At 33.7% G+C, this 26,026-nt stretch overlaps 1 protein-coding gene across 2 annotated transcripts in view; it reads left to right on the top strand.

Annotated features, from left to right (window-relative positions):
- The window catches only part of RIMS2 (regulating synaptic membrane exocytosis 2), a 440,099-nt gene that overhangs the window by 208,015 nt on the left and 206,058 nt on the right, over positions 1 to 26,026 (top strand). For both annotated transcript variants that reach the window (XM_057372448.1, XM_057372449.1), the window contains 4 exons: positions 17,577 to 17,785; positions 19,134 to 19,253; positions 21,106 to 21,205; positions 21,978 to 22,101. In XM_057372448.1, coding sequence (XP_057228431.1) covers positions 17,577 to 17,785; positions 19,134 to 19,253; positions 21,106 to 21,205; positions 21,978 to 22,101 — 553 coding nt within the window. The remainder of the gene's footprint in view (positions 1 to 17,576; positions 17,786 to 19,133; positions 19,254 to 21,105; positions 21,206 to 21,977; positions 22,102 to 26,026) is intronic.

Genomic DNA, 26,026 nt, shown 5'->3' with positions numbered 1-26,026 from the left:
ATGAAATTTGCTGTACTGGTGTTTGGTGAAGAAAATAGGCCATTATGTAGCAGTGGCCCTGGTAATGCTCTAAATCCATGTTGTGTGCTACCAATATTTTAAAACAAATTTTTTTAATATATGAAATGAGTCCACTAYACCAGAGAGATTTCTCTGTTAGGACCCTCATTGCAATATGAATTGCAAAATGATTTTTAAAAATTACTTCAAAAGAAAAAATGTACTATCATCAGCAAATTCAAGACCCATCAGAAAAATTCAAAGTTTTAGAAATGTTTCCTAAGCAGTCAAGTCACTAGAAAAAATGCAAATTGTATACTATGCAATAATCTGAGCTTGCTATGCATTTCACATGTTTTGTCTCTGCATTGTTACACAGAACTCATAACTAAAGAAATAGAAAGCAAAGACTAAACAGAGAACTTGATGCTAAAGAAGCATTTGCCATTTCTTCTTATTTTTTGTGATCATCATGGTTTATAACAAAAATTGTTTTTAAATGTAACTCATTATGTTACTCTTAGTGGTAGGTACTGCTATTTGATTTATATATAAAATATATAAATAATTAAAATATGTGGAACAAATAAACTCTGAAATTTCTCAGTGTAAAAATTCAGAAAAGAAGCAAAATGATCACGAATCTTATGAGATTGTATTGATGCACAATATATTTTTTYCATATCAGTTGTATTATTTCTTCTCTAGTCATAGCTGAAAATGTTTAATTTCCTCTGAAAGATGATTTTAAAATTGGCATCTTAGTGAAAAGACCTGCCATCCCTGTCAAATTTCTTCACTAATCTTTTTTTGCTSTGCTTCTTGTAAGCACCCTAGAGAGCTGGGAGAAGGAGATGGTTTATTTCTCAATTCCAAACTTCARGAAAGTTCTGCTTGCAAAGCAATTTCCAGTCGAAGTTGCACAAGCTTGAAGAGGCTCTTGAGGTACAGGTTGATTTTCCTGTGAAAAGTGACATGARCTGCCTTTTAAAATTACAGTATGGGCAGATTTCATCCAGAAATCACCAAGAGTGCAATGTGGATCTTCACATTTTTATATCTCATTTTAGCTGAGCAATGACTGGAAATCTTTGTTCTATTTGTGATSTTCAATGGCAACTTTTGCTTTTTGWCTGGGTGAAGTTGACTTTCTGAAATTCTTGTTTTGAAGGTTAGAGTTAAATGAGTTTAAACTTATGCCAGCTCCTAAGAATTTAGATGCTGGATGTCTTTTATCCTTCATCCTATTCAGGCCTTTACAGCATTGCAAAGAAAATGCCTKAAAAATACCAGCAATTAAGAGTGGAAATCCAGCATGGCAAGTGCATGTGATACTTAATGCTGGATTATTGAAAACTCTTCATTAAAGAATGGAACTTGCTRTAGGGAAATATTTTAATATGCACACAAAGACACTTTTTGCCTGTAGTTGAGCAGTATTTCYACTGGTAGGAAAGGGTGCAAAAATTGAATTTGTTTTTCAATTTGAAATGTTRATGTGTCCTGGTATCTGTTATCCTGAGTCATGAATAATGAACAAGGCAGAGCAAAGGGCAAAATATGCGAGTCATGAATTCAGAAGTCAGCTGAGAATTTTTCTATTTCCTTTGGAGGCATTTATATGGATTATAATTATCTTTTCCACTAAGCATAATGTTAATGCATATTCAAAGCTAGAAATTGTGAGCTTGTTTATATCTGWAACTTACCCCATATTCTCCCAGAAACAAACAACATGAAACAATATGGTAGTATGAAACAATATGAAATACATTTCTTGTAATAATTATTGAAACAGCGTGGTAATATTTTTAAATGCTGACTATTTATAGTAATGATGAAAAAGACATAATGCTGTAATTTTTCTTTATCAACTGCATTGATTGTGTGCACAATACAGTGCAGATTTTTCAGATTTTCCAGAAAGTTTTAATGAGAAAGAGGTTRGGGATTGTGTACAGAAGAGCTAAATAATAGAAACATAATTAATGTAGAACTTATTAATAAAGCACTATTCAACATCTGAAAAGTGTGTATTGTTCTACTGTAAGCAGGTCTTTTTCATGATGAAGTTCTGAAACAATTCCATCAAATACACCATTAGATGCTAACAGAAAGACCAAAAACGTATGCATTTTAACATAAGGTTTTTGTAACAATATACATTCCAGCATAGCATAACTCATGTGTTAGTAGTCACCAAAGGCAAATTGTTTTAAGCCTCAAAATAATTACTCTTGACAGATGAAAGTATGTGTTATAAATTTTACTGTATTTTATAAATTAAAAAAATGAGAATTTTTTATATGAAGAAATACATTTTTCCTCTCAATTCTAAAAAAAAAGTGTGTCCATGAATATGTTCAGTGTATTTAACGTCGTTTAATTAATGGGCTTACTTCTGTTTGAATGATCCTCATTTCTGTGATGTTAGCAGAAAACAAAACAAAAAATCCCCATCAACACTTATTTGAAAGGCCTATATCTAGATAAAACAAAGCCAATTATTTTCCTAAGCTGGAAGAAATAAACTACTCCATAAACAAYGTGAGAAATGCTGACCAGATTCTTTCTCACATCTGTATTTGCAATGCAATCTGATGACATTCTAGCTGATGTTTGAATGATCAAATATGGACTGAGAATAATATTTTGATGTTGGTAAATGCAACACAATAATTGCTGAGATATAATTAATTTTTTTAATATTGAAATTAACAATATCTGAATTGAGTAAAAAAAATTGTGTATGTATAYACCCAAACATCATAGCTGTGATCACATTTATTTTTTCTTTTATTTTATTTTTACATAGACTGAGTAATTTATTTTACATTARCGCTTCATTTGAAATAGTTGAACTAGGTGATCTTTTAGTGTAATTTCTTTCTCTTTTCCAAATTATCATATTAGAATTTAAAAAAAAAAAAAGACTGGTGTATAAAATGAAGGTTGCTCTTGAAAACTAAATTCAGGGTGTGACACAATAACATTTTGCATATCAGCCTAATGAATCTAATGAAATCCTGGGCATTCACCTTTGAGAAGGTAATTATTCCTTTGTGCACAGAATCAGAGCCCATCTGTCATTGCTTCTTCCCTTGAACAGTATCAYTGTATTTCAGAATCATGTATGAATTTAAAGAATTAAGTGACCAGATTGAATGGTGAGCTATACTTTGCTTCCTGAAGTATTTGCTTTGTGCCAATCTCTTTTTGCTTCTTACTCCATGGTCCTTTTTCAGCATCAGCCTTTTTCATTGTAGGGAATGGATAGTGTCTGGAGAGATGAGGCATATTTATTCTTTTAAATTTTATTAAAAGAGCCTGGATTATTTTAGCTTTCCAGTTTTTTAATAGTCATTTGCAGAATCATCACAGTAGTTTTTGAATGGCTTGCATTCATTCCTTTATCTCTGTAAGTGGAAGAAAGCTTTATTATCTTGATTTTATGGACTGGAAATCAATGGATTGCTGTCAGAACAAAGCTTAGCTGAACAAAATTCAGATTCTTTGTATTTTGAGTTCTTTGCTCGTTACTCTTTTGGGAAGAACTGAAGATTCACATTTTAGCTAACTATTTTCATTATTATTAGATTTCAGTTGGGGGTCACTTGCTAAAATTTGAATTCTGTTCAGGCACAAAGCATTTAAACAAAGCAAGAGATCTAAATTCTTTCCTGAATTTAGTTCACTTTCGCTTGCTTCTTCGACTTTCTGTGTGACAGTCTTCTTCTGGGTCTTGTAAAATTCTGCAAAAATCAAAATCTTCTAAATTCTCAGACTGTGATATGCATTTCATTCTCTTCTGTTAGCATTTGATCATTCGTTTACATTGACTTCATAATCCTTTCTCTGTGTTCAAAGCTTTCCCAAATTCGCTCTTTATGATTAATCTCTTCTAGCAGCTCAAGTAACTGAGGCATTGTACAAGGCCAGAGCTGGGAGCAGGGTTTGAAGTCTCCAATGTGGAGTGTCTGCCTTCATTACAGTGTTTGAGGAAGAACAATCCACAGTGGTGCTTTCCTGTGTTGTCTGCCCTCTAGTTCTCCTAATGGTGCCTTTAAACCAGGGAGAGGATTGCAGTCTTGACACCCACCATGCCCGATTTGCTGGTTACACAACAGTTCTGAAGTGTTTGGGACTGGAGTAGACAGCTTCCACAGAAGCTAAAAAGTGCACAAATATTGCAGAGTCAACTATTTTATTATGCCTGTCATGGATGAGATAGCTCCCATTCCTCAGTGTACCCGAGCTGCCAAGATGAGGTGAATGGTCATGTTGTTCTTCTGTTRCACTGTGGATTGGTAATTCATGACCTTTGGCTCACTGTAAGGTGTCACCTGGAAAGCTTCCTTGTCACGTCCAGGGACACAGAATGAAAGCAGCGGCTGCCAGGGAGAAGACTATGGCACTGCACTGGCCCAGGAACTTTCCTCATCATTGATACAAGTTGAGACRAGTAGCTGAGTAAAATGGTATCCAAAGTTGTCTTTCTCTAGGATTGCATTCACCTATTTATTTGGTCCCCGTGTCTGATTACATTATGTTTATTTCATCGGACAGAGTTTTTGTAAAAAAATAAACAAGATTTTTTGGTTGCAAAGAATACACAAGTTAAAGGATTTGAGGTATCCTACTGAACTTTTATTCTCTCTAGGAACTGGCAAACTCCTACTCAGCTCTGAGTGTGTGTRTGCTGTACTTGAAATTAAAGAAAAAGTGCAGTGAATTTTTTTTTCCTTTACTGGAACACTTTTATACTTGGAAATATATGAAGGCCAGGGAATAGTTTTGGGTTTTTTTATTATGAACCTTTATTATGTTGCTTCTTACTTAACTCCAAGAAATAATAAATTCATTATTATACTTCACTTATAAAAGAAAGGATGTTGCAAAAACCAGCAAAGAAGAAAGTTACAAGAAACATGTTAATAACACAGTCATTTATGAAATTAGAGGTTGCAACTGTATGATTTTCCAATCCAAATTGTTCTATGATTCTATGAAATATAAAATTCTTTTTTTTTCTTTTTTTGCATAAGATCTTATTTGAAATCAATAAGGAAAAAGAAAATATGCTAAATTGTGGCAGAGAAGCTGTTAAAATCTGTAACTGTTTTTATTGAGATGTGTAGTTTGCTCAAATTGTTATTCCCAAAGCATATCATAGTTGCCAGTTCTTTATCGGATTTGACAGAGGATGGTCTAAAAAAAAAAAGAAGAAAAGCAGGAACAGCAATGTCACCCTAAAAAGTCATTAACTGCTGGTGTTGTGTACACTGTATAGTGGAACATAGCCAACTCCACATTTGCAAAAACCTGTGATATCTCCTTATTTCAACTAATTCTAGAATGGGAATTGGAAATTACGGTCCATCATAAAAAGTAAAATAATAAATGTTAATAGTGTCATTATTTGTATATTTTCAGTAACCAATCAMAATTTCATTTAAATTAATTTTATTTTCTTTTGATAGATATGAATAGTCCAAATTTACTTGCATAATAATAAGCAGCAACAGAAGAATATGGGGGTTAAAATTATTTCTAATCACTGCAAAATAAAATATTATCACATATTTCTTAAAAATGGCAGATTTTGGTAATACAACAGTCTAATAGTAATAAATTTAGTATAGCTTATTCATGCTTTGCATTTTTATAAAACCTTCACTCTAACAAAGAGTGCAGTTCTTACAGTACAGCAAAGATGCTGTATGCTATTTTGTCTGTGCTGAGGGCACACAGGCAGAAAAGAAGAATGTTTTGGGGAATCTAAGAAAAATTTGCTGAGTAGTTTTCCAAGAGAATAATGGGTCTATTTCCAGGTGTTCACTGCCAGATTTAAATCAGGGGAATGATCCTTCTGTTGTTTACAAACAGCTGGYCATATCTGTTAAGGTCATTGTGTTGACACCTGTGCCAGCTGGACCCCACATCTATTTTTTTTCACATCTGAGTCCTGGGCAGAGACATAGAGAATTCATAATGAGGAGAGGMAGCCTCTTTAATTTAAAATTTTAAAATCTCAAACTGATCAACCAAAACTATTTACGTGTAATTTTCATATTTCTTGCTATGTTTCCTCATCAGGGACTTAAGGTGTCATACTTCATAGAGGTGAATAMACAGTTAATGAGTGATGTGCATAAGTCTTTGGGCAGATAATGGAAATAAACGTGATGCATTTTCTGTTAGTCTTCTTTAGGCAATRGTGGGTTAGTACACTAGCAGTTTATCTGAAAATAATACTGAAGTGGAAGGTCACAAGACAAATGTAAAAAACCTTTCATTTGAAGAGTTGTGTTAATCTGGACAAATTGTCTCGTCAAGTAAGGTGCGCACCTAAGGAAAGGAGCAACTGAAGCAAGGGAGAGGATAGTTTGAAAATGGCTGTACTACAAATGTCTCGCAATTCTGTCTGAAATCAACTGGTGCCTGTTGAAGCATTTTGCTTTGTCATTTTTAATACATTTGTTACAAGAATAAGTTGCTGAACTCACTTGCAGCAGTACAGTCTCTGTGTTTGCATCACGATTATTCACCTTCTATTCTATAAATATAGCTCTTCTACCAGGAGAAGAGAAGGGYGGTCCAGGCTTTGCTACACAATTTGTTTGCTCCTGGAAAACTCTTTTGGTGTGAGCCACACAAGTKTCATTGTCTGAAGGACTGCTTTGTGCAGTGAGAGCCTCCATAGTGTAGGGCTTGGCCCAATTTATGAGGTGGAATTCCCTGATGGTTTTGCAAGCGTTAAGTATTACGGCTTTTTTTCTCTTCTTATCACAACTTTACAGAAATTTAGACATGAACAAGTAGAGGGGAATTTTCCTTGAAAAGTAGTGGAAAATACTGACCTTTTGCTTAAACTCCTTGTGGAAATATTTAGCCTCAGGAGATATATTTTTGGTTAATTGTGATCATACAAAAACAAGAGACAGGGATTAAATCCCTTATGTAACTTTTATTACAGCTTCAGCTACCATGAAGGCTATAATTATGAGTGTAGTTCTTGTTGACTGTGGAAAGGTCCCTGAGCAATGCGCTTCTTTATGTATTCAGTGAAATGAAATAATTGCAGAGCTAACATCCCCTATTCTTCTGTGAAGACTTCTTCCATTGTTCTGTATTTTTCTGAAATAATGAAGAMAGTGCAAATTACAATTAAGAAATTGACTTTTTTAAAATTAGAATTTGAAATTAATTTAAAATTTAAATTGCATCTATATCTCTATTTATTACTTTAACAATCTTACCCTTATATCACCATCATATTTTTTAACCATATTGGTTTTCTTTGAAGAACATCTTTAGGGAATTTCTGTTCAAAGGAGATTTCCATCCAGCTTGTATACATAGACATGAGCAGTTTTGGATGGATATTGGAAAGATGATTTTTTTAAAAATAATTTACTGCCTATTTGGTCAATAGAKTTTTGTAAATTCTTGCCATTTTCTAAGAATGGGTGGTATGATAGAGCTAGGAGAAGGCAGAACTAAAATCTTAGAAAATATTAAAGAAAATCAAGTCCCATATTTCTCAAGTTTGGGGCAGAAAATTGTTTGGAACATTTCACAGTGTTTTATGGTATGTCCGTATGTCAGCAGCTCATTTTAAGAAGGCAATTGTAGCATCCCATTCATTTCATTATGCAGKCAGTCCATAAAGAACAATTGCTTGAATTTAACCCTGACTCCTGGAGAACATGCTCACAGCACCAGAGCTCTCAGGAGACAGATAATTTTGCATTTAGCTCTGCATTTAGATTATGTCCAGTAACTAATGAAAGGGGTCATTAACTGAAGAAACAATATATTGACTAGTTACTTATTTAATTTACACTTTTCTTTCTGTGCACACRGGATTGTGGGAATGGGGGACTTCACTATAGTATTATGAAATATTGTATATAAATACACTTGTATAGGCACTAAATTGATGCTTCATGGCAAGCTAAGCCTTGTACCACCCTCACCTTTTGAATAGTTAATTTTATGACCTAAACTTCCTCTTAATGTAACGTGTATGGTAATTTTGCTGCATATAAACATGTGTATACATGAGCAAAACCAACTTGATGGTGCTAAAGTGTCTCAGAAAACAACCATGGTCATTGGTATTTTATTTTTGCACATCTGTTCTTTAAGCTGTAAACGAGGTATAACAGATCATTGCTCTGAACTAATTTGATTATATAGTATCACATTGTCAAGCCTGTGCACAGAAGGTATGAAACTAAATTAGACAGTTCATTATGATTTTTTCTTCTGGGATGCACTGGGGTTTAATTTTCAGGTTTTCTGTTCCTCTTTAAAGAGGTAATTAATTTCCTTCAAAGATGSTGGTTTGACAAAAATAACATGTAACCAAACTCAAAACAATAGGTGTTTTTATATATATCAAATTGCTTTCTTCATCATGACTACTAAAGGGGAGATCAATAATTAATGATCCAATTACTAGCTTACAAAGGCTTTTATTGCAGTGTCAAGGTGATGAAAAAGCCTCTTGCACTGTTTTTTTTTGCTGCCACTACAGCATACTGAATCAGCAGATGCACTACATATTTCTAGATCATTTATGGCATGTGTACTGCCAGAGATGGATGATACTTTGGACTTACATCTAGTATTAAGGTCTTGTTTCTTAAAGCAAATAATTTTAAAAGTAGAATGAATGTATGTTGTGTCTCCTGCAGTTTAGTTTTGAGAAGGCAGCAGGTTAAAAATTATACTTATTTAGACAACCAGAATGTTATTTGTACTCCACRTGTGAAATGTTAGATCAGGTTTAAAGAAAGAAAAACCTGTTATGACTTGTAACAAAATGCTATATTTATTTGTTACACACAGTTTAAACAGGTGACATTTGCTACAGTAGTTATATTTACCTCTTGATTGTTAGGTAGAATTTTAAAATTTGCCCATGTGCATAGTGTAAACTGAGAATTACAGACAAGAAAATAAATCAACTTAACTTATAACCAGTGATTTACTATTCAAATAGTACTTGTTCAAGTATGCAATACAGAGGTTTTTTTAAAGGTTATTTTAATTTTTATTCTGAAATGTGCATTTYCTCATCAATGATCAAGACATTTAAAGTGAATTTAGAGTCCTTATTGCATAGYATTACCAATAATTTATTACCACTGAGCGTTGGTAATAAATTTTTGGTAATACTATGCAATAAGCATGAACTGGATCTTTTTTGCATTACTCCTTCCCTTCAGCTGTCCTTATAGGATAAGAGCCATGTCCAAGGGTAAAAGTGGAGGATATCTTTTCTTCCCAAACAAAATCTAATAACTGAACACAAAAAGGCAGCAAGTATCTGGAACTTAGATATTGGATTGACTATTTTTTAAGAGTGCTTCACTTCAAAATTTTAAATGTTTTTATGTTTTAGATTTATTATTATTGTTGTTATTGTTGATGGATTATTCTATTAGATAAACAGATACATTATTGTATATTGGTTATCCCATACTGAAAATCACAAAATGATTTTTTTTATGGTAGCAAGATGTCCGTGATCTTGACTGGAAGTAGCGCAGGGGAAGGAAAAAGATGTGATCAATGAAACAACTGGCTGATGCTCAGTCATAATATATGGGTGGCTGCTGRGCTGATGATGGAAATTGATTCTGGATAATGATGTGCTCATGATAGGAGCCATCTCTATGTTARTAATTTCTCCTTTCATTAGAATTAGCTTTACATGATGTTGGGGATGAAATACAGAAAACTGTTGAGAATAAATACATTTATGTTTCTTTAAAACTAAGCCARGAAGACTTTCCTTCCTGACATGTTCACTACTTCAGCTTTTCTTATGGTTGATAGTTCTCTTGATGAAATTAGTACAGCTCTGTCATGACTGAAAATGACATGTTAAGTCCATGTCCTTGTTTGGGAATTTGACATCAGACATTATGACATAATGTCTGATTTGACATCAGACATTATGAAGAATCCATTCCTTTGCTGTCTTTCATGGTCTCCTGTTACCTTCACTTTGCAAATTTTAAGCTTACTTATTAATTAAGATATACTGATTCAAAGTAGCTTAGGGTTATTTTCTGTAATAATTAGTGTTGACATCAAAGCAGTAAAGCTTGAAAGTAAGTACGCAATATAAGGCAGGTTTTTTGTTTGGTTTTCTTTGTTGGTTTGTTTTTTCTGTTGTTAATAAATATTAGAAGAAACTATTCATATAGAAAACGTTGTTATGGGTTCTCTGTCAACAGATGTCCATTACTAAAAGGAATTAAAATGCATCTGGTTATACACTGCCTCTCAAAGGTAGAGAGCTTACATGTGTCCAAATAGAAATAGGGTCACACTTAGGATTCAGTACATGTGCAATAAATCCTCTGGCCCTGAGTCTTGGAGATGCCAGGCAGCCTTGTTGGAGCTACTCTGACAGTCATTTTGGCAAAGTCACAACTTCAGGATGTAGAAAGAGTGTATATCTGTTGAAATTTGAGCATAGGGTAAGCCAGCACAAAGTGAATTGCATAAGCAAATATGTCTACTAATGCTAAATAGAGTTTTCCTGAAGCTACTTATTTCTTCAGTTTAACCAAGCCTCCTTTGGTGATTGTATATAAAATGGTAATGAAAAGAAAAATCTAATGGAAATAGGTACTGAGAGCGCACAAAACCCCAAACCTGTTTCCTAAATTTTGCAGCAGTTACTCACAAATTTTCCTAGTGCTTCAATTATGAACTGTTCTCACTTCCAGGGGGCTATATAAAGCTTTTTTCCAACTGGCTTTTCAGGTTTTACTGTTAGGTGGCAAAACAGTTGAGTTTGCCTGGACTGTTTTCAAAATCTGAGGGAGGAATTTCTTGTACACCTCAGAGAACTATTTCTTCCAACACCTCAGAGAACTATTGGATTTTCTATGTTTCCTTAGCAATTGTTTACTAAGATAGATAATTTTTCCGATTCAGGATTTTGATGATTCAGGAAACATAGGGATTTTTCTCACTTTCTAGACACTAGTTAATTCCTGTATGCATTGCACCCAAGAACTTGTTAACTTTCAGTAGATTAGTCTGTGAACAAATGTGTGCTCATTGAGAACACCTGTTGCACTATCTGGTTTTAGTTAATGAGACATCATCACAGTGTTACATAAGACYGAGCTGCTGAAACAAGGGCCAGATATGAGATTGTTTAATAGGATTAATAGATTTTATTCTCCCCTGCATTGTTTCCTCTTTATATGAATCACTAATTCAGGTATAGGCAATTGCTGATTGCCTGATTGYTGGTTGATGTTGATGCTGGTTCCARGCCTGAGATGGTGAGGAACTTGTGATCAAGCTGTAAGTTGCCACTCGAAGGTGAAGGGATGCATGGTTATAACACATAAYCAGGGAAGATGTTTGAGGTCAGCCCATAAACACATATGTGGTCTTTGTGAATATGAGTAGGGAAGAAAAGKGGTGTATTTTAAGAATAATAATAAAAGAGTACTAAATTGCCTTTGATTAGTTGCTGCTGGGTGTGCTCCAAAAATACTGTCTTATTGAAACTTTCCAATACGTGTTTTCCTTGGTATTCTGCTAGAAGAATTTCCTTTTTTTTTTTTTTTTTTTCCAAGCACAGGCTCAAAACTTTGTAACAAAAGAAGGAAGAAGGGAAAAAGTGAAAATCCTACAAGTAGGATCAAAAGATCCTACTTTTTGCAATTTGGAGTAAACATATTATTAAGATAAAATCTTAAAGACAATCCAGCAAAAGAGAAATCCATTGGATATTATGCTTAATTAGTTCTAGTTTTTCCTGATCTTATTAAAGTACAGGGAATAGATAACAGAGGTATGCAAATCAGAAAAATTTAAATACTCGTAAGAAAACAAACTGGTAGTGGTAGYGACTGCAGTATGAAATGTCTGGCTGTTTCCCATAATTAAACAGTACCTGTTCATTTTCTTGTTGATCCGGAGTGTGATTATATGTATTCTGGATTATATGATAGAGGTCATGGTGTGACATGTAGGATCACACTCCAGGTGTCATATGAGACATCATTGTAAGTGTATAAGGTCATCTAGTTTTTGCACTGAGCTGTGATTGAATATATTTGCCATGTTGATATGCTTTCTTTCAAATTATTCCAAGGAGAGACGTTTATCAAAATGTATTTGACTAACAGACTGAGCATAATTTTGTTWCAGAAAATGTAATTTTGAAGAAAGTCTTTCTTGCAATTTTAATCCTTCCAGCAAAACATAATTTAAAAAATACTTCCAGTAAATATTCTTCTATTAATAGTGATCTTAAGTCTCAGTTTCAGGAAAAGAGCCAGAATGAAATAGACGTGCTGAAACCCTTTTACCTTTACATTTGATAAGCCATTACATCAAGAGTAATAGCTTTTATGYTAAGCAGTTCTTGTAGTAGTTGAAAGCAAGGCTACCTAGTTTTTGAGGCTAAATTGGGGTCTTCAAATTTATTAAGATTTTCCCCCAAAACAGTATCCCTTAAAAAAAAAACAAAGCCAAGAAATTAAAGATATTTCTAAATTCTCAGTGACTAACTCGTGTGGTCCAGAGACATTTCTTTGGTAGCRGCATCTCTATTCAGTGTTTGTATGCTGTCAATGTCATCACTTGCCACGTGGGTCCTGTTACCTGCTCCTGCCTCCCCCAATCTTTCCTCTCTCCTGCCTTGTGGAATGCAGCACTCTGCTATTCAATAATGAAGATTTATACATTTTTCTCCTGATCGCTGCATTTCCCTGTATTTCATGTATTAGAAGTCTAAATGTATTTAATATCCTTTACAAAAAACAGCTTCTTTTTTTGTTGTTGTTGTTGTTGTTTTTTGTTTTGGAAAGACCAGATCCTTCAGACATTTTCTTAGGCTGCTTCATGTTGAATGTTAACAAAGCCAGAGGAATAATTATTTCCCAACAAGAAATGTTGAAATGCATGGTAGGAATTTTCAAAGCCTGCTGTAAGTCCTGCAAGAAGGTGCTTCCTTCTGTAGTCAGTGCTCAAACTGAATCAGTGACTGTGTTGTAGATGTTCTGTGCTTTACAGGCAAGTGTATGACAGGCAACTTTACATTTGTCCCTGCACCAAAAGCTAGAACATAGCTGAAATGTCCAGAGCTGACAAAGCAATTGTTTAAGCACTCATGTGATCACCTCCAGGCAATTCTAGCTGTGTAGCTGCTCTTTGAAGCCACCCACTGTGTGGCAGTCTAGATGGATAGTATTGCAAACACAGAAAGTAACCTGCTTAAATGGAAGTTATTCAATAGCTGTAGCTCACATTTTACTTCACTCCAGAGCCCTCCTGGTACTGGTCTGCACTGGGAGCTGTGCAGTTAGAAGAAGGATAAAGATGCATGGGATGTGTTCAGCTCACTGTACCCTTATGCTGGCAATTAGCTTGGAATGGGAATGTTCTCACTTAATTGCAAGATTCAATCATTTGCAGTTTTGAGCAATGATATATATGTAACATTATTGCCTCAAGCAGTCAGAAGTACGTGTTCAGTATACATTATGTAGTCTCCTCATCTTGAAGAATTTAAAGTTATATGACCTGTTCTTTTTGGCAGTGGGATTTGAATTTGAGGACAAGTTTTTGGTGTATTTGGTTCAAAGCAAGATTATGTTTTTAACGTACTAAGGGAAAAGGATGACAGTTTAGAGAGATCTTGGTTTAGGCAGAAAGGGCCTGGGTTATCCTTGTATCCTATGTGAAGATTTTGGGCACTTGAGAGCATCCAAATGACTCTGTAGGAATAGAATAGCCAATTAAATTGAGTGCTTTATGTCTAACCTGTTTGGAAGATAAATGGTTTTTGACTTGACTATGAACTTGGACAACACTCAAAAAAGAGTAGACATGCACTTTGTAGGTTACATACAAATTGCTCCATGCTTTATAAAATCTACTCAATCACCATATTTCTGTGTGGGGAAGCCATTATAGGAAACAAAAAACTACATAACTAAGCATTAAAATATAAGGGAAACAAAAATTGACCAAAATTATTTTAAGATATACTCTGACATTCAAAGTTCCTCTTGCTACAGGAAGGTCTCGTTGCTGGCGGCTCCCGAATGTAGAAGAAAAAAATCTTTTCCTCTGCCTGTTTGGTTTTGTCTAAAGAAAATAAGTGAAACATTAACACCAGTAAGGTTACAAAGGCTTCACCTTAACCCTATTTCTACAGTAAGGCTGGGTTACTGATGTAGTTGTTCTCCCAACCTGATTTGTCCATGCAAACTTTCTATATACATGTAGAACTCGCTGACATTAATAAAAGCAGACCTCACATATGTCCTTTCTTATATCCAGCTGCACTCCTGAACTCACAAAGCATCTGAATATTGTTAAAATTGTATCTTGCTTAGTAATATATTATCTCCTTTTTCCATGAATGATRATTTTGAAATTATAGCTTATGTAATTTATCAATGTGGTGTCACTTTTTTTCTGTGTTACTTCTGCTGCATGCCCTAAATGTGTATATTCTCAATAATAAAGTATCTTCTATTATGGAAGAGAAATGTCTAAGAGAGCAGCAAGTACGTTCTCTTGTATTCAGAGTTACAGCTATGGTGTCTGTTACAAAAGATCGTGGTTTAACATTTATTTTATTTCTTGACTTTTTTTGTTGTTCATCTAATTTTAATTTTTTTCTTGTCAAAGAACTGTGTGCCTTACATATATTACTTTTAGTTTTACAAGATTTTAGAAATAATTTTTCTAGTCAAGGTTTTAAYATTTATAGAACTTGTACTGAAAAATTGATGTCCAGGTATTTTATCAAGTCATTCATTGTATCTCAAAAAATTGTGGGGATACTAAGCCATACATTTCTCATAGAAATGTAATATGCTGCAGGTCTTCCAGACAGCCATCCTTCTATTAACTTCCATAGTATTTATGTCATTTAGATCACTTAAGGTAGTGATAAGGGCAGAATCTATAAGATCTACCATGGCTTTACAACTTCTAATTTGTATGACAATTTTTGGAAACATATAACTACATGTTTTAACATAGATAAAACCAAAARTTGTTTGGATGGAGTTGCTGGTTATTTTAATTTAATTTTCATTTTCTAAATGCCAATTAATTAGTCTTTACTCTGAGACACAACTAAAATAAAAAGAAAGTTAGCTTTCTACATCCTGATCGAAAAGGAGAAGGGGAAATGGTAGAGCAAGAAGGAATGCTTTGATCAGGCTCAATTTTGATTTGTGCAGGTTTAAATCCAGGGCTTATCATTTGATGAAGAGTAACTGCTTTTGCAAAACAACTGAATCTATTCTTGGACACATATAATTTGTGGATGTATCATACAGTAAAACATAGATAAGAGGACTTGGAGTAATCAGAAACCAGCTACACCAGCAGATGGCCTGGGATCAATGTTTAAAGGCCCCAGGGAATTTGTAAAACAGGCAGCGTGTATACTGGAACTCTTGCTATCTTCTGGATATCTCTAAATATATGAGCAAGGGCTAGATCTTCATGAGCTCACTGATGATTTCACTCAGTACCCCTTGAAGCAATATCTGGAGGCTGAAGTAGTACTGGAAATTCCATTGCAAGAGTATCTAGCAAAATGGGACTAACTTTCAAAAGAGTCTTTCTTTCCCCTTTAGCAACATAGCTGCACTTTCATCTGTAATGCAGGCAAGATGTTAACATTTCCGACAATGCAGTTTTGGAAAGAATTTTCCATTTTCAAATGTTATTTTCCTTTCAGGAGTCAAGAAACATGGTTAATAGATTTACAGCCTGTTTATTATTTAGAAAATAGGAACGAATTGAGGCTTCAAAATATTTTTTAACTTGCTTTAAGACTGTTTTTATGAAAGAAAAGGCTTTTTAATATGCTACAATATTTCTGCAATGTGTAATGGACTAAGTTCAAAGTATCATTTTGAAAACAAATGCTTTGTATGTTGAATATGTCCTTCTTAAAATGAAAATGAGATTTTTTTTTCCCATACAGCATATGCAAGTCTCTATACAAGTCTCTATATTAGGAGAAAACAAATGAAAAAATATTATCTTTCTCATTGTACATATACAATATACCAGGTTGGGCTAGATGATCTCCAAGGGCTTTTCCAACCTGGTTAATCCTGTAATACCTACCAGGAGACTGTTTTACTTTTCCAAAGCCTCTAGTTTGGTAGTAGTTTTTTGTTTTATGGGGCTGTATTTTCACATCCTCTCTGTAAAGTTTTCTAGACAAATGTTAAGACAGTGTTAAGACTTGTTGGCTGCATTTCTGCTCTCTRCTGGTGAAGTTCCAGAGGAATAGGCTGAGCAATGCTAACACAGGATGTTTCTGTAGTAACAGAAATAGAAAGATGTTTGAGGTCAGTACTAAAAAAACCCTATAAATATTTTGCCTTAATTTGGTCAAATATGATAGAAAATGAAACATTTGTTTCTTGCATACAGTAATATAAAAATATTATGTAGCATGTAGTAAAAAAGTATTTTTCGTGTAACTTGTAGTAACAATGGTGAGGGGAAAGAAAGAGAAAGTTAATAGAGCAGAATATATGGGYATAATTTACAGTTAAAAGTACCTACATAAAAGAGAATGTTTTATTAAAATACATGAGTCATTCCTCAGTTCTTTGGACACAGCATTAATTTAAACCTCTTCTTTAAAACTGTTTTTCAAACTTTTCTTTCTACCATGTGTCTGCCATGGAGGTTAAATTCTGACTCTATGAAATATTTATATGTTTTGCCAAAACCCCATGCACTCCCAGTTGTGGGATACCTGTACATTCTAGAATTCTTCCTTATATTTAACCAATAGATAAAGCAAAGTTAATATTCTTTTCATTCTAAATATGTATTCTAGATATATATATTTTTTTTTTTTCATTTAGTGTTCCTTAAAACATCATCTACTTCAAAGCAGATACAGAGTGCCATTGTTTTAAGTGTTTTATTGGTATGATTAAAATAAATACTTATTTGTGTTAGAAAAGCAGAGGCATAAGTTCCTTAAGACATTCTGTATTCAAATGCTTTCTCTTCTGGATATTCCATTAGAAATACAATTTGCCTTTTCATTTAATTTACTGTAAATAATTTTTTAGTGACAATTAATAAATCTGGCACAATGATACTTTACACTGTACATAGTTTTATGCATACATAGACACACACATACGTGTCTTCTTCCTCACTGTTTTTCATATTCCATGTACTCTGTTGTTGGACCTCAACTTTTTCTTGGAAGCCTTTTGCAAGTCCTGCTGGCAGAGATTATGGATTAGATAGGATAATCAGAAGTCTTTACAATTTTACTGTATCTTTGTCCTTTCTTTCACCTTTCCTTTACTGGACTATCTTGTCTGTCTGATTCTCACAGGAGACATGGATTACAACTGGTTGGACCATACGTCTTGGCATAGCAGTGAGGCATCCCCAATGTCTTTGGTGAGACATGTGGAGCCTTACCATTTAGTTTCCTTTATCATTTTACATTTCCTTGGTTTTATTTACACCTTTGCATGTTTTCTTTTTTGTATCCTTTTTTTATCCCACACCTATAGGGAACAGTCAAAGGGGAAAAAGAAAAACTAGTGAGCAGGCAGTTTTGTCGGATTCGTACACCTTATCCGAGAGGCAAAAGAAAATGGTGTGCTTTGGTGGCCACTCTTTGGAAGAGGACTTGGAATGGTCTGAGCCTCAGATAAAAGACTCTGGGGTAGATACGTGTAGTAGCACAACTCTAAACGAGGAACATAGCCATAGTGAGAAGGTACTGAGATTATGGAGCCTGCATTTTAACCTGCTCATTTGGTCTTTGTTTGCTCTCTGTCACTCATTAAAATAGTGCATAAAATAAAAGATAGGGTGTTTCTAGAGATGATATAGCATTTCTCAAGGTGCAGAAAAGAAAAACAAATGAAAAGTCTTTGCATGCTTGCAGCTTTTACTGTTTGGCAGCCTAAGAAAAAAAAATTGAGAGGCATAAAGGAATATTGTTCTTATATTTGCAAAATAGCATATAATGATATTGCCTTAAATAATAAAGTAATTAAGGATTYTACCAATTGGCTTATTTGATTTATGATTTCCAAACTCCTGGGGCTGAAATTAAATTAATAGTTTAAACCCCAGGTGAAAAAGGGAGAAAATTGGGTCTCTCTGCACAGAAAAGTTGTTTTTCTTTTTTCCCTTTTACTGTCATGGTTGATCATTTGTTTTGTTGCCATGCAATTTTTGTGCAGTACTGTGCAGAATTAAAGGCTTTACCATCTGCTTTGGTATTTTTTATTTTTGCTTTCTGTTTGGTAGAGATTATGATAAATCTTTTTAGAGTTATTAGTTGTAATGGTAGCAGATTTATCTGTGCCTGCTAATTTTGCATGAAATAGAGCATGAAATAACATTTTGCTGTGAAAAAGTACTATGATTACACAAAAGAAAATCTTAAAAAAATATTAATTAGGCCAACAGACAAGTATAGCTGTGTCCGTATATAGTAATGGAATAATAATGCTCACTGTAATTGTGCTTCATGTGTGAATTAATTATTCCAAGACAAAAAAAAAAATGCTCAAATGAAGTAATGAGTATATCTTTTATTAGTATTTTTTTATTTTAATCTACTGCTACTGTGAGAAAATAAACACAAAAAATATTTGTTGGTCTTGGATAAAAAATGACATGTTTGAAATAGTGGAAAAATAAGACATTTCTTATATAAAATTTTCAGTTTGAGTTAAAACTTCTTTTCCTGTATTACTCTTATACTAGACTTTTAGTGATTTTTTACTCAATACTGAGGTGTGATCCTCACTGTGTGTAGATAACTATGTGTAGTTGTCTATATGTGTCAAGTCAAGATGGAAAGATCATTCTCGATATTTACAAATTTGATTTAGTAAAATAGATAATGTCATTAAATATTAGGCATACATTATGATGAATGATATATCCAAATATTTTCCGACAAAGTTTCTGGCATTCTGTTACATTAAATGTTAGTGTAATCATAATACTTTCAAAGCATTTTAAAAATATATCAGGAAATGAAAAGTATTACTGAAATATTTTTCATTAAAATACTATTCACTTTATTTTCCATTAACACCACATGATAGCATCCAGTAACTTGGCAACCATCCAAAGATGGAGATCGTCTAATTGGTCGGATTTTGTTAAATAAACGACTAAAAGATGGAAGTGTGCCTAGAGATTCAGGAGCAATGCTTGGATTGAAGGTTGGTGATGAACAATTTTGAGACTAACAACTCTCTCAGTTAAAYTAGCTACTTTTATAAGTAAAGTGTTCTCATATTATATAGTGTATGCCTACCAATGTTTATATCRTATGGTTCTCAAAATTGCAATATAGACTTTTTATATTCAATTACCTAGCACAATTTTATAGGATCCTTGGCAGAATGAAAAAAATGTAGTTTTCTGAAAGAGTAGACATGTTTTCACAAGTTTTTTGAGAATGTCTTCTCAGCGAAGTACTAACTGCAYCCTTCCTAGGCAAGCCAAGTCCTCTCTGTGTTCTTCACAGCAGTATTGAGCACTGCACCATGGTATAACTTCTATTCCTGAAGAAAGAGCAGCAAAGTGAAAAATAAATTATCTCTCTTGAAGACCTGRGGGACATCTGGGAGTTAATGACATTTCAAACAGGATCAGAGTATGATAATGCAACTTCCTCTTTCTGGATTTTTTTCCCCTCTGATTGTTTGATTTGCCACATTTTAAAAGCACAAAATAGAAAATTGTTTAATATTACTGTTTTTTACCACAGAATAATGTACTCACTTYTTTTTCATGTATTCACCTCTTTTTTATGGTGCAGTGCTCTTTAAACACAGTATGAGTTATTTCTAGTGCATATATTGATCTCTATTTTGTGCGATATTATTATTTGCAATTCCAGAAATATTAGTAGAAGAACAAGAACAAACTATACACAGGGAAAGAAACAAACATGTATTATTTTGATTCCATGCCCTTGCTATGAGAAATTACTAAGAAGTTTAAATTTTCTGTTCTCTGTTTAGCATGACTCTTRTTTCACCTCAGGTTTAGGTTATAGTCATACCTTATGATTAAGGATTAAACCARTGCAATTACATATTACATATACTAACATGTTTTGGAAATGTGTTAAATTTTTACTTAATTAATAAACAATTTTACTTGAAGTCATTGGAGAAGCCAGTTAAACTTAAATTTTATGTCTTTTTTATATTTATTTTTGTCTTATTGTCAGAAAATGCAAGAGACAAGACTAACAGTGCCATTATGAAGCATTTTTTCTTTAAACATCTATGTTAAAATGTCTRAAATCTCATATTATGAAGATACACTCTTCAGTGAGATTCATTAATAGCTCAGATTCAAGAGTAACTACTTTTTAATCTCAATAGAAATCTGAAAAATGTGATTTTCAACTGTTATTCTTGACTTGAATTTTCAAGTATTTACATACTGAAAGTAAACTAAACTGGATTTAGTACTGCAAATTTTAAATCCCAGTAGGAAGGCTGTTAAGAATACTTAAGAATTTGAAGACTATTCACTTTTGACCAATTCTGACATGTAAATCTGATTCTAAGATAAATATTAAAGTCAAACGTTTTGAAGTTCCCCATGGAGAAATTTTCAGTGTGGCAAGTTATTTTCATCTGACTTGCCCAGCTGAAGGAAATTTCATTGCTTAGTGTGAACATCCTGAATTCTGCTATATTAATATATCACCCTCCAGTTAAAAAAGTATTGAAGTCAGCAATCTAATGACAAATACCTTACTCATTTTGGGTGGTAATTTGTAATACAATGAGATACTATACATGTATTTGCTAAAATTTAAAAGCTTTAACATTCTCTATTTGCATTGTTTTTAGATTGTACAGATTGCTAGAATAGCTACAAAAATAACCTGTCACAGTCAAATTCTTTGGTGTTTTTTTTCCAAGTATATGTATCTTACCTGGTCTACAAAAAACACAAGAAAAAGAATCTGATTTCTTCTTTCTATTGCCAGAATGTTTAAATAATTTAAAGTAATTTTCATTCTATGAAAATACTTCCTCTTTGAAACAGGTAGTAGGAGGAAAGATGACTGAATCAGGTCGACTCTGCGCATTTATCACCAAAGTTAAAAAAGGAAGCTTAGCTGATACAGTGGGGCATCTTAGACCAGGTATGTATCTACTACAGATCTATACTGCTGGGTTACTTTCCTGAAGGAGATAACAAGTGAGCAAGTTTAATTACATGTGAAATTATGTTGAATAGATGTGGTTAAATACTGCACAATTCAACCTGGCAGTTACTAKACAGTTACTTTTGTGAAATATATTCTCATGTTGTTCAAAAATATTTTAACATTTTTGCTCATTTTGTACTCAAAATAATATTCCATTAATGTCCTGCCCAGTCCTTTTGTGGTGTTTATTTTATTTAGAGCAAACCAAGCTACTCTAAATGCATGCACCTTGGCTAGGAAACCTGCTTCTATTCCAACATGCAAACCATAGATTGCTAGATTGGAGAATGTTCAAGAAATATTAACTATTAATATAACAACTATCTGAACCTTAAATAGTAAACCTGTAGAAGTACATGGATCTTCAAAACAGTAAGTTGATGAGATATGATGTCTTAAAGACACAAATTTTCTAAAGAGCATGTTGGGATTTCTGTAAACCACAGTTGCCAAAGAGAGTAAGAGTAGCATCTATCTCCATAGGGGTCCTTCTGATTGTATTGTTTCATAGAACTCTACGTATATTTGAAGTGAAGCTACAGAAAACCTTTAATACTCAAGATTTTCCTGCATGAAGGCTGCCAAATTTGTTCTACAACACATATTTCACCATCCAGCAAAACTGACAGTAGAATGGCTGAAATTGTCATTTTAAGTGCTGTCCACAGCAGACTTTCTAAGCAGAGTGTTRTTACTTAACCTACAGGTGATGAAGTATTAGAATGGAATGGAAGGATACTACAAGGAGCCACMTTTGAGGAGGTATATAACATCATTTTAGAATCCAAACCTGAACCACAAGTGGAGCTTGTAGTTTCAAGACCAATAGGGTAAGTAACTTAATGAATTTTTGGTATTAAATATGATAAAAGTGTTGCTAAATTTCACTTTTAGGATGCAGTGTTAAAAACATTCATAAACACTGTCAACAACAAAATCTTATGCAAAGTTCTGTAAACCAAAGCTAAAATGATAGGTCATGCCAGTGAGTAAAAAGAGCTGGTGTGAAATCCGGTATTCTCAGAGTCTCAGGCATCATCTGCTATTATGGTTAAAAATAGGTTCCCTTCTCTTCTTTGAGCTGGTGAGCCAGCTTATATTGGCTCTGAAGCTGTGGTTTTACTCAATGTTCTTGTAATTTTTGACTGTTGATTTTTTTTTTCCATTCCCATTTTTGTAATAATAAAATTGTAAGATAACATTTGATCTATGAACTGATGGTGAACTCTATTTTTGAGTGTCTGCAGCGTAGAATTTTGTGTGAAATATAGTATGCTAATGAAAAAATCAATATGCTTTGGAAAGTCTCAAATTCATATTCCCATCATCTTTATCTATGGAAGCTATTAAATAATTTCTTGTTATCTAATGCAGAGCTTATCTGAATGTTGTGAATGAACAGTTAGAGTTGTGTGGGACTTTTTCTTTGGTGCTGTATATTGCCCATTTTTATTAACCTTCAAACCTACTTCTCAGTGTCTAAATGGAATTTTTTCTTGCACAGCAATAGTTGCTTTATTGTATTAGACTGTGAGTACTCTCCCTGCTTCATCTGTTCTTTCTCTTCCAACACCCTAAAATCGTATGCATCACATTTTTAATTCTCCATTGGAGGTTCCATATCTGGTCACATCAGGGTTGTGAAGAGGGAAATGCTTATCACCAATTTGGAAGATGCTTTCAGTTGCTAAGCATTTTCTTTCTCCCCCCTAAAATTTATTGTAACATACAGGACACAACTGGTCAGGGTGATAGGTAACATCATCTAGGTTCCCTCTTTCATGTTTAGTTGGACCAGATGATCTTTCAAGATTACTTCCAGCCTGGACTGTGTTAGGATTCTATAATTATATTTTAATTAATGTATTTATATCTGTATTTTGGATAAGATGCCCCTTACCCTAATACAAAAAAAGCATGGGTAACATAACTAAAACTTAGTAGCAATAAAAAAATATAGAACCATATATTCTGAGAATGGAACTTCAGTGAGAACGACTGTTATAATTTCAACTATAATAGTTACTTACAGTGTTTGACACATCAGGAACTTAACGTGTAAGAACTTAATTTGGAATGACAATTTTAAGGAAACTTGGTAATAGCAAAAACTTCTTTGTCTTGTCAGTGAGATGAAAGGCTATGTCCTGCATACGTATGAAATTACAACACCTTTAGGGTAAAGATGGTATCATCTGTCTTGTCATTAAATACCTTTGCATGACTTGAGAAATGTGAATATAATAGTAATGCTAAGGGATAGACTACTTTACTCGTCTCAGAAAAGGAGGTCTCAAATCAATTTTATAACCAAATCTTTCACAGTATCTCTCAAACAGAAGTTTGTAGAAAAAGTTTCAAGGAACAACTCACTCAGATCCTGAAAAGACCCATTTTTWAAAAAAAAAACTTTCTGCATTCTCTTCATCATGTAAAATCTCCGGTATTATTTCTCATGCTTTTATATTTGCTGTCYGTTGTTTTGTTTCCTTATCATCATGTCTTCTGTTATGTTGCTGTCACTGGAGCAGCTCATCTCTAATTCCTTAAACAAAGTGACTTGGGCTCTCAAATGCCTTCCTCCACATTAACCACTTGCCTCATAGTCTGAAGAACTGAGTTAGATCAATGGTACAAGAGTTGTTCAGTGTATGTGATTCACAGTGTCTTTTTGCTGCAGATGTTAAATATACTCAGTGATGAATACTTCCTACACGTTGGTAGGTTTTAGATTCTGGTTAGGTGTGTATAACTCTTTGGAGTTTAGTATTAACAACATAATGTCAGAAATGCTTTTTATGAGGTTAGAGCTGATGAATGGGAAAAACTGTATTACTTTTTCAGTTTCAAAGTTTTTGTTCATAATCAAATGGACAATAGAAATTAATACCCTTTGCTTGTCCAAGGAAACCTAACTTCATAGGATTGTGTTCTGCTCTGGGAAATAAAGTTTTGATGCATGTAAAATCTTTAGAAGTTCATACTTACCACATATCAGAAGTTTTATTTTTTCACTGGAATTATTGATGCCCAGTTGAAGGATTTCACTTTTGCATTGAGATAAACCTTTTTATTTATAAAGAGAATTTCTGGATGGTTTCATGGCAACACATTAAATTTCACAAGAAATCTTCAGTTAGTGGCAATTAACTTCACTGAGTTAATATCAGTCACATCCTGATATTCTGAGTACAAAACCAAAATCCAGTAAACACAGTTATTAGCTTTCCTCTTTATTATGGGCTGAGTGCTACAAAAACTGAAGATGACAAGCTAAGCTGAGAAGGCATATAAAATTGAAAGCCATACTAAAAAATCCAACAACACAAACCATACCATTATGTCATGCAATTTACCACTTTTTCCATCTTAAAATAAAAATTGATGGCCAAATATCTGTTCCATGAGCTGGCTGTCCCTTATGCACAAGCACTTACTTATTTTCTGCTTTCGAATTCTCAGAAATATATAACTTAAAATTCATGTAATTTTCACGATTTATTCTGTCTTGAATTTGGAAGCAGTAATGCACGTGTTTTAATAATTTCTCTACACAAACTGTTTGCAGTGGAACMTAACTTATTATGCAAAGAGTTGTTATAAAACTAATTTTACTTCTACATCTGTTTATCTCAGTGAGAGTTCCTCATAAAAATATTCCTCACRCAACCATGAAATATGGGGATCTCTCTTCTTTGGGAACAAATGATAATGTTCAAAGCTCTCAAGTTTTTTTCAGCTATCTATAGAAAAATCTTATTCACTCTGCTGAGAACTATTTATATATGTGGGTGTACATATATATGTTTTCAAGATTTTCTTTTCACACTCAGATGGTAGAAGAAATTTTTTGAATTTATGAGTTAGGCTCAGAAGTGTATTTCTGAGTCAATTAATAGGCGAGTATTGGGCCCCTTTATAAATTCTCTGTATATGAAATACACAACTTAAATACTTGCTTTTTCAATAGTGCTTTTGAGTTTCTGACGAGTTTTGGGTACTAACAACAGAGATTATTTCCATTTCTGTTGCGGACACTTAGACCAGTTGCATACCTTCTGATTTGTTTTTATTATTGGATACTGTGCATCAACWCACTTGGAATGATTCTTCATTCTGCTTAGTAAAGATGTCTTACTAGTGAGTCTTGAAAATGTTTGGAGAAGGTATATTAAAAGTATTCTGGAAAAGCTTTTCTAAAGAAAATAGAGAAGTTATTTATATATCATACTGACTCTTTCATTGTATGAGACTAACTATCACTAAAAAATTTTTCACTTCCCCTTCCTTTTCATTTACCTTTGTGGTGGGTTGACCTTGACTGAGCACCAAAGACTTGCGCTCTCCATTCCCCTGCTCAGCAGGACTGTGGGAGGAAACGAGATGGAAAAGCTCTTGGGCCAGACTGGGGAATTCACTCAGTAATTACCACATGGGCAAAAAAMATTGATGAAGATTAATTTGTTAGGAACTCATGAAAGAATAGGATAGTGAGAAATARAACCAAAACTCTGAAGCCTCCTTACCTTTACCTCTCTTCTTTTTAGGCTCTAATTCACTCCTTTTCTCTGTCTTTCTGTGCCCCTCTCTGCCAAGTAGTGCATGGCTTGGGGAAAGGGAGTCACAGCCTGTCCTCCTCCTCCTCCTCCTCCTGCTCCTGCTTCTTCCCTGACCTTGGTGTCTGTAAGGGTGTTTCTCCCATGGCTTTTATTTTCTCTTTGTTTTCTCTCACAAAACAGCACAGCTGTTTTAACC

The sequence above is a fragment of the Malurus melanocephalus genome, unplaced genomic scaffold (assembly GCF_030028575.1).
Source record: "Malurus melanocephalus ecotype Western Australia unplaced genomic scaffold, MMel_1.1 scaffold_171, whole genome shotgun sequence".
Taxonomy (NCBI): domain Eukaryota; kingdom Metazoa; phylum Chordata; class Aves; order Passeriformes; family Maluridae; genus Malurus; species Malurus melanocephalus.
This window is presented reverse-complemented; position numbering and strand designations above follow the sequence as displayed.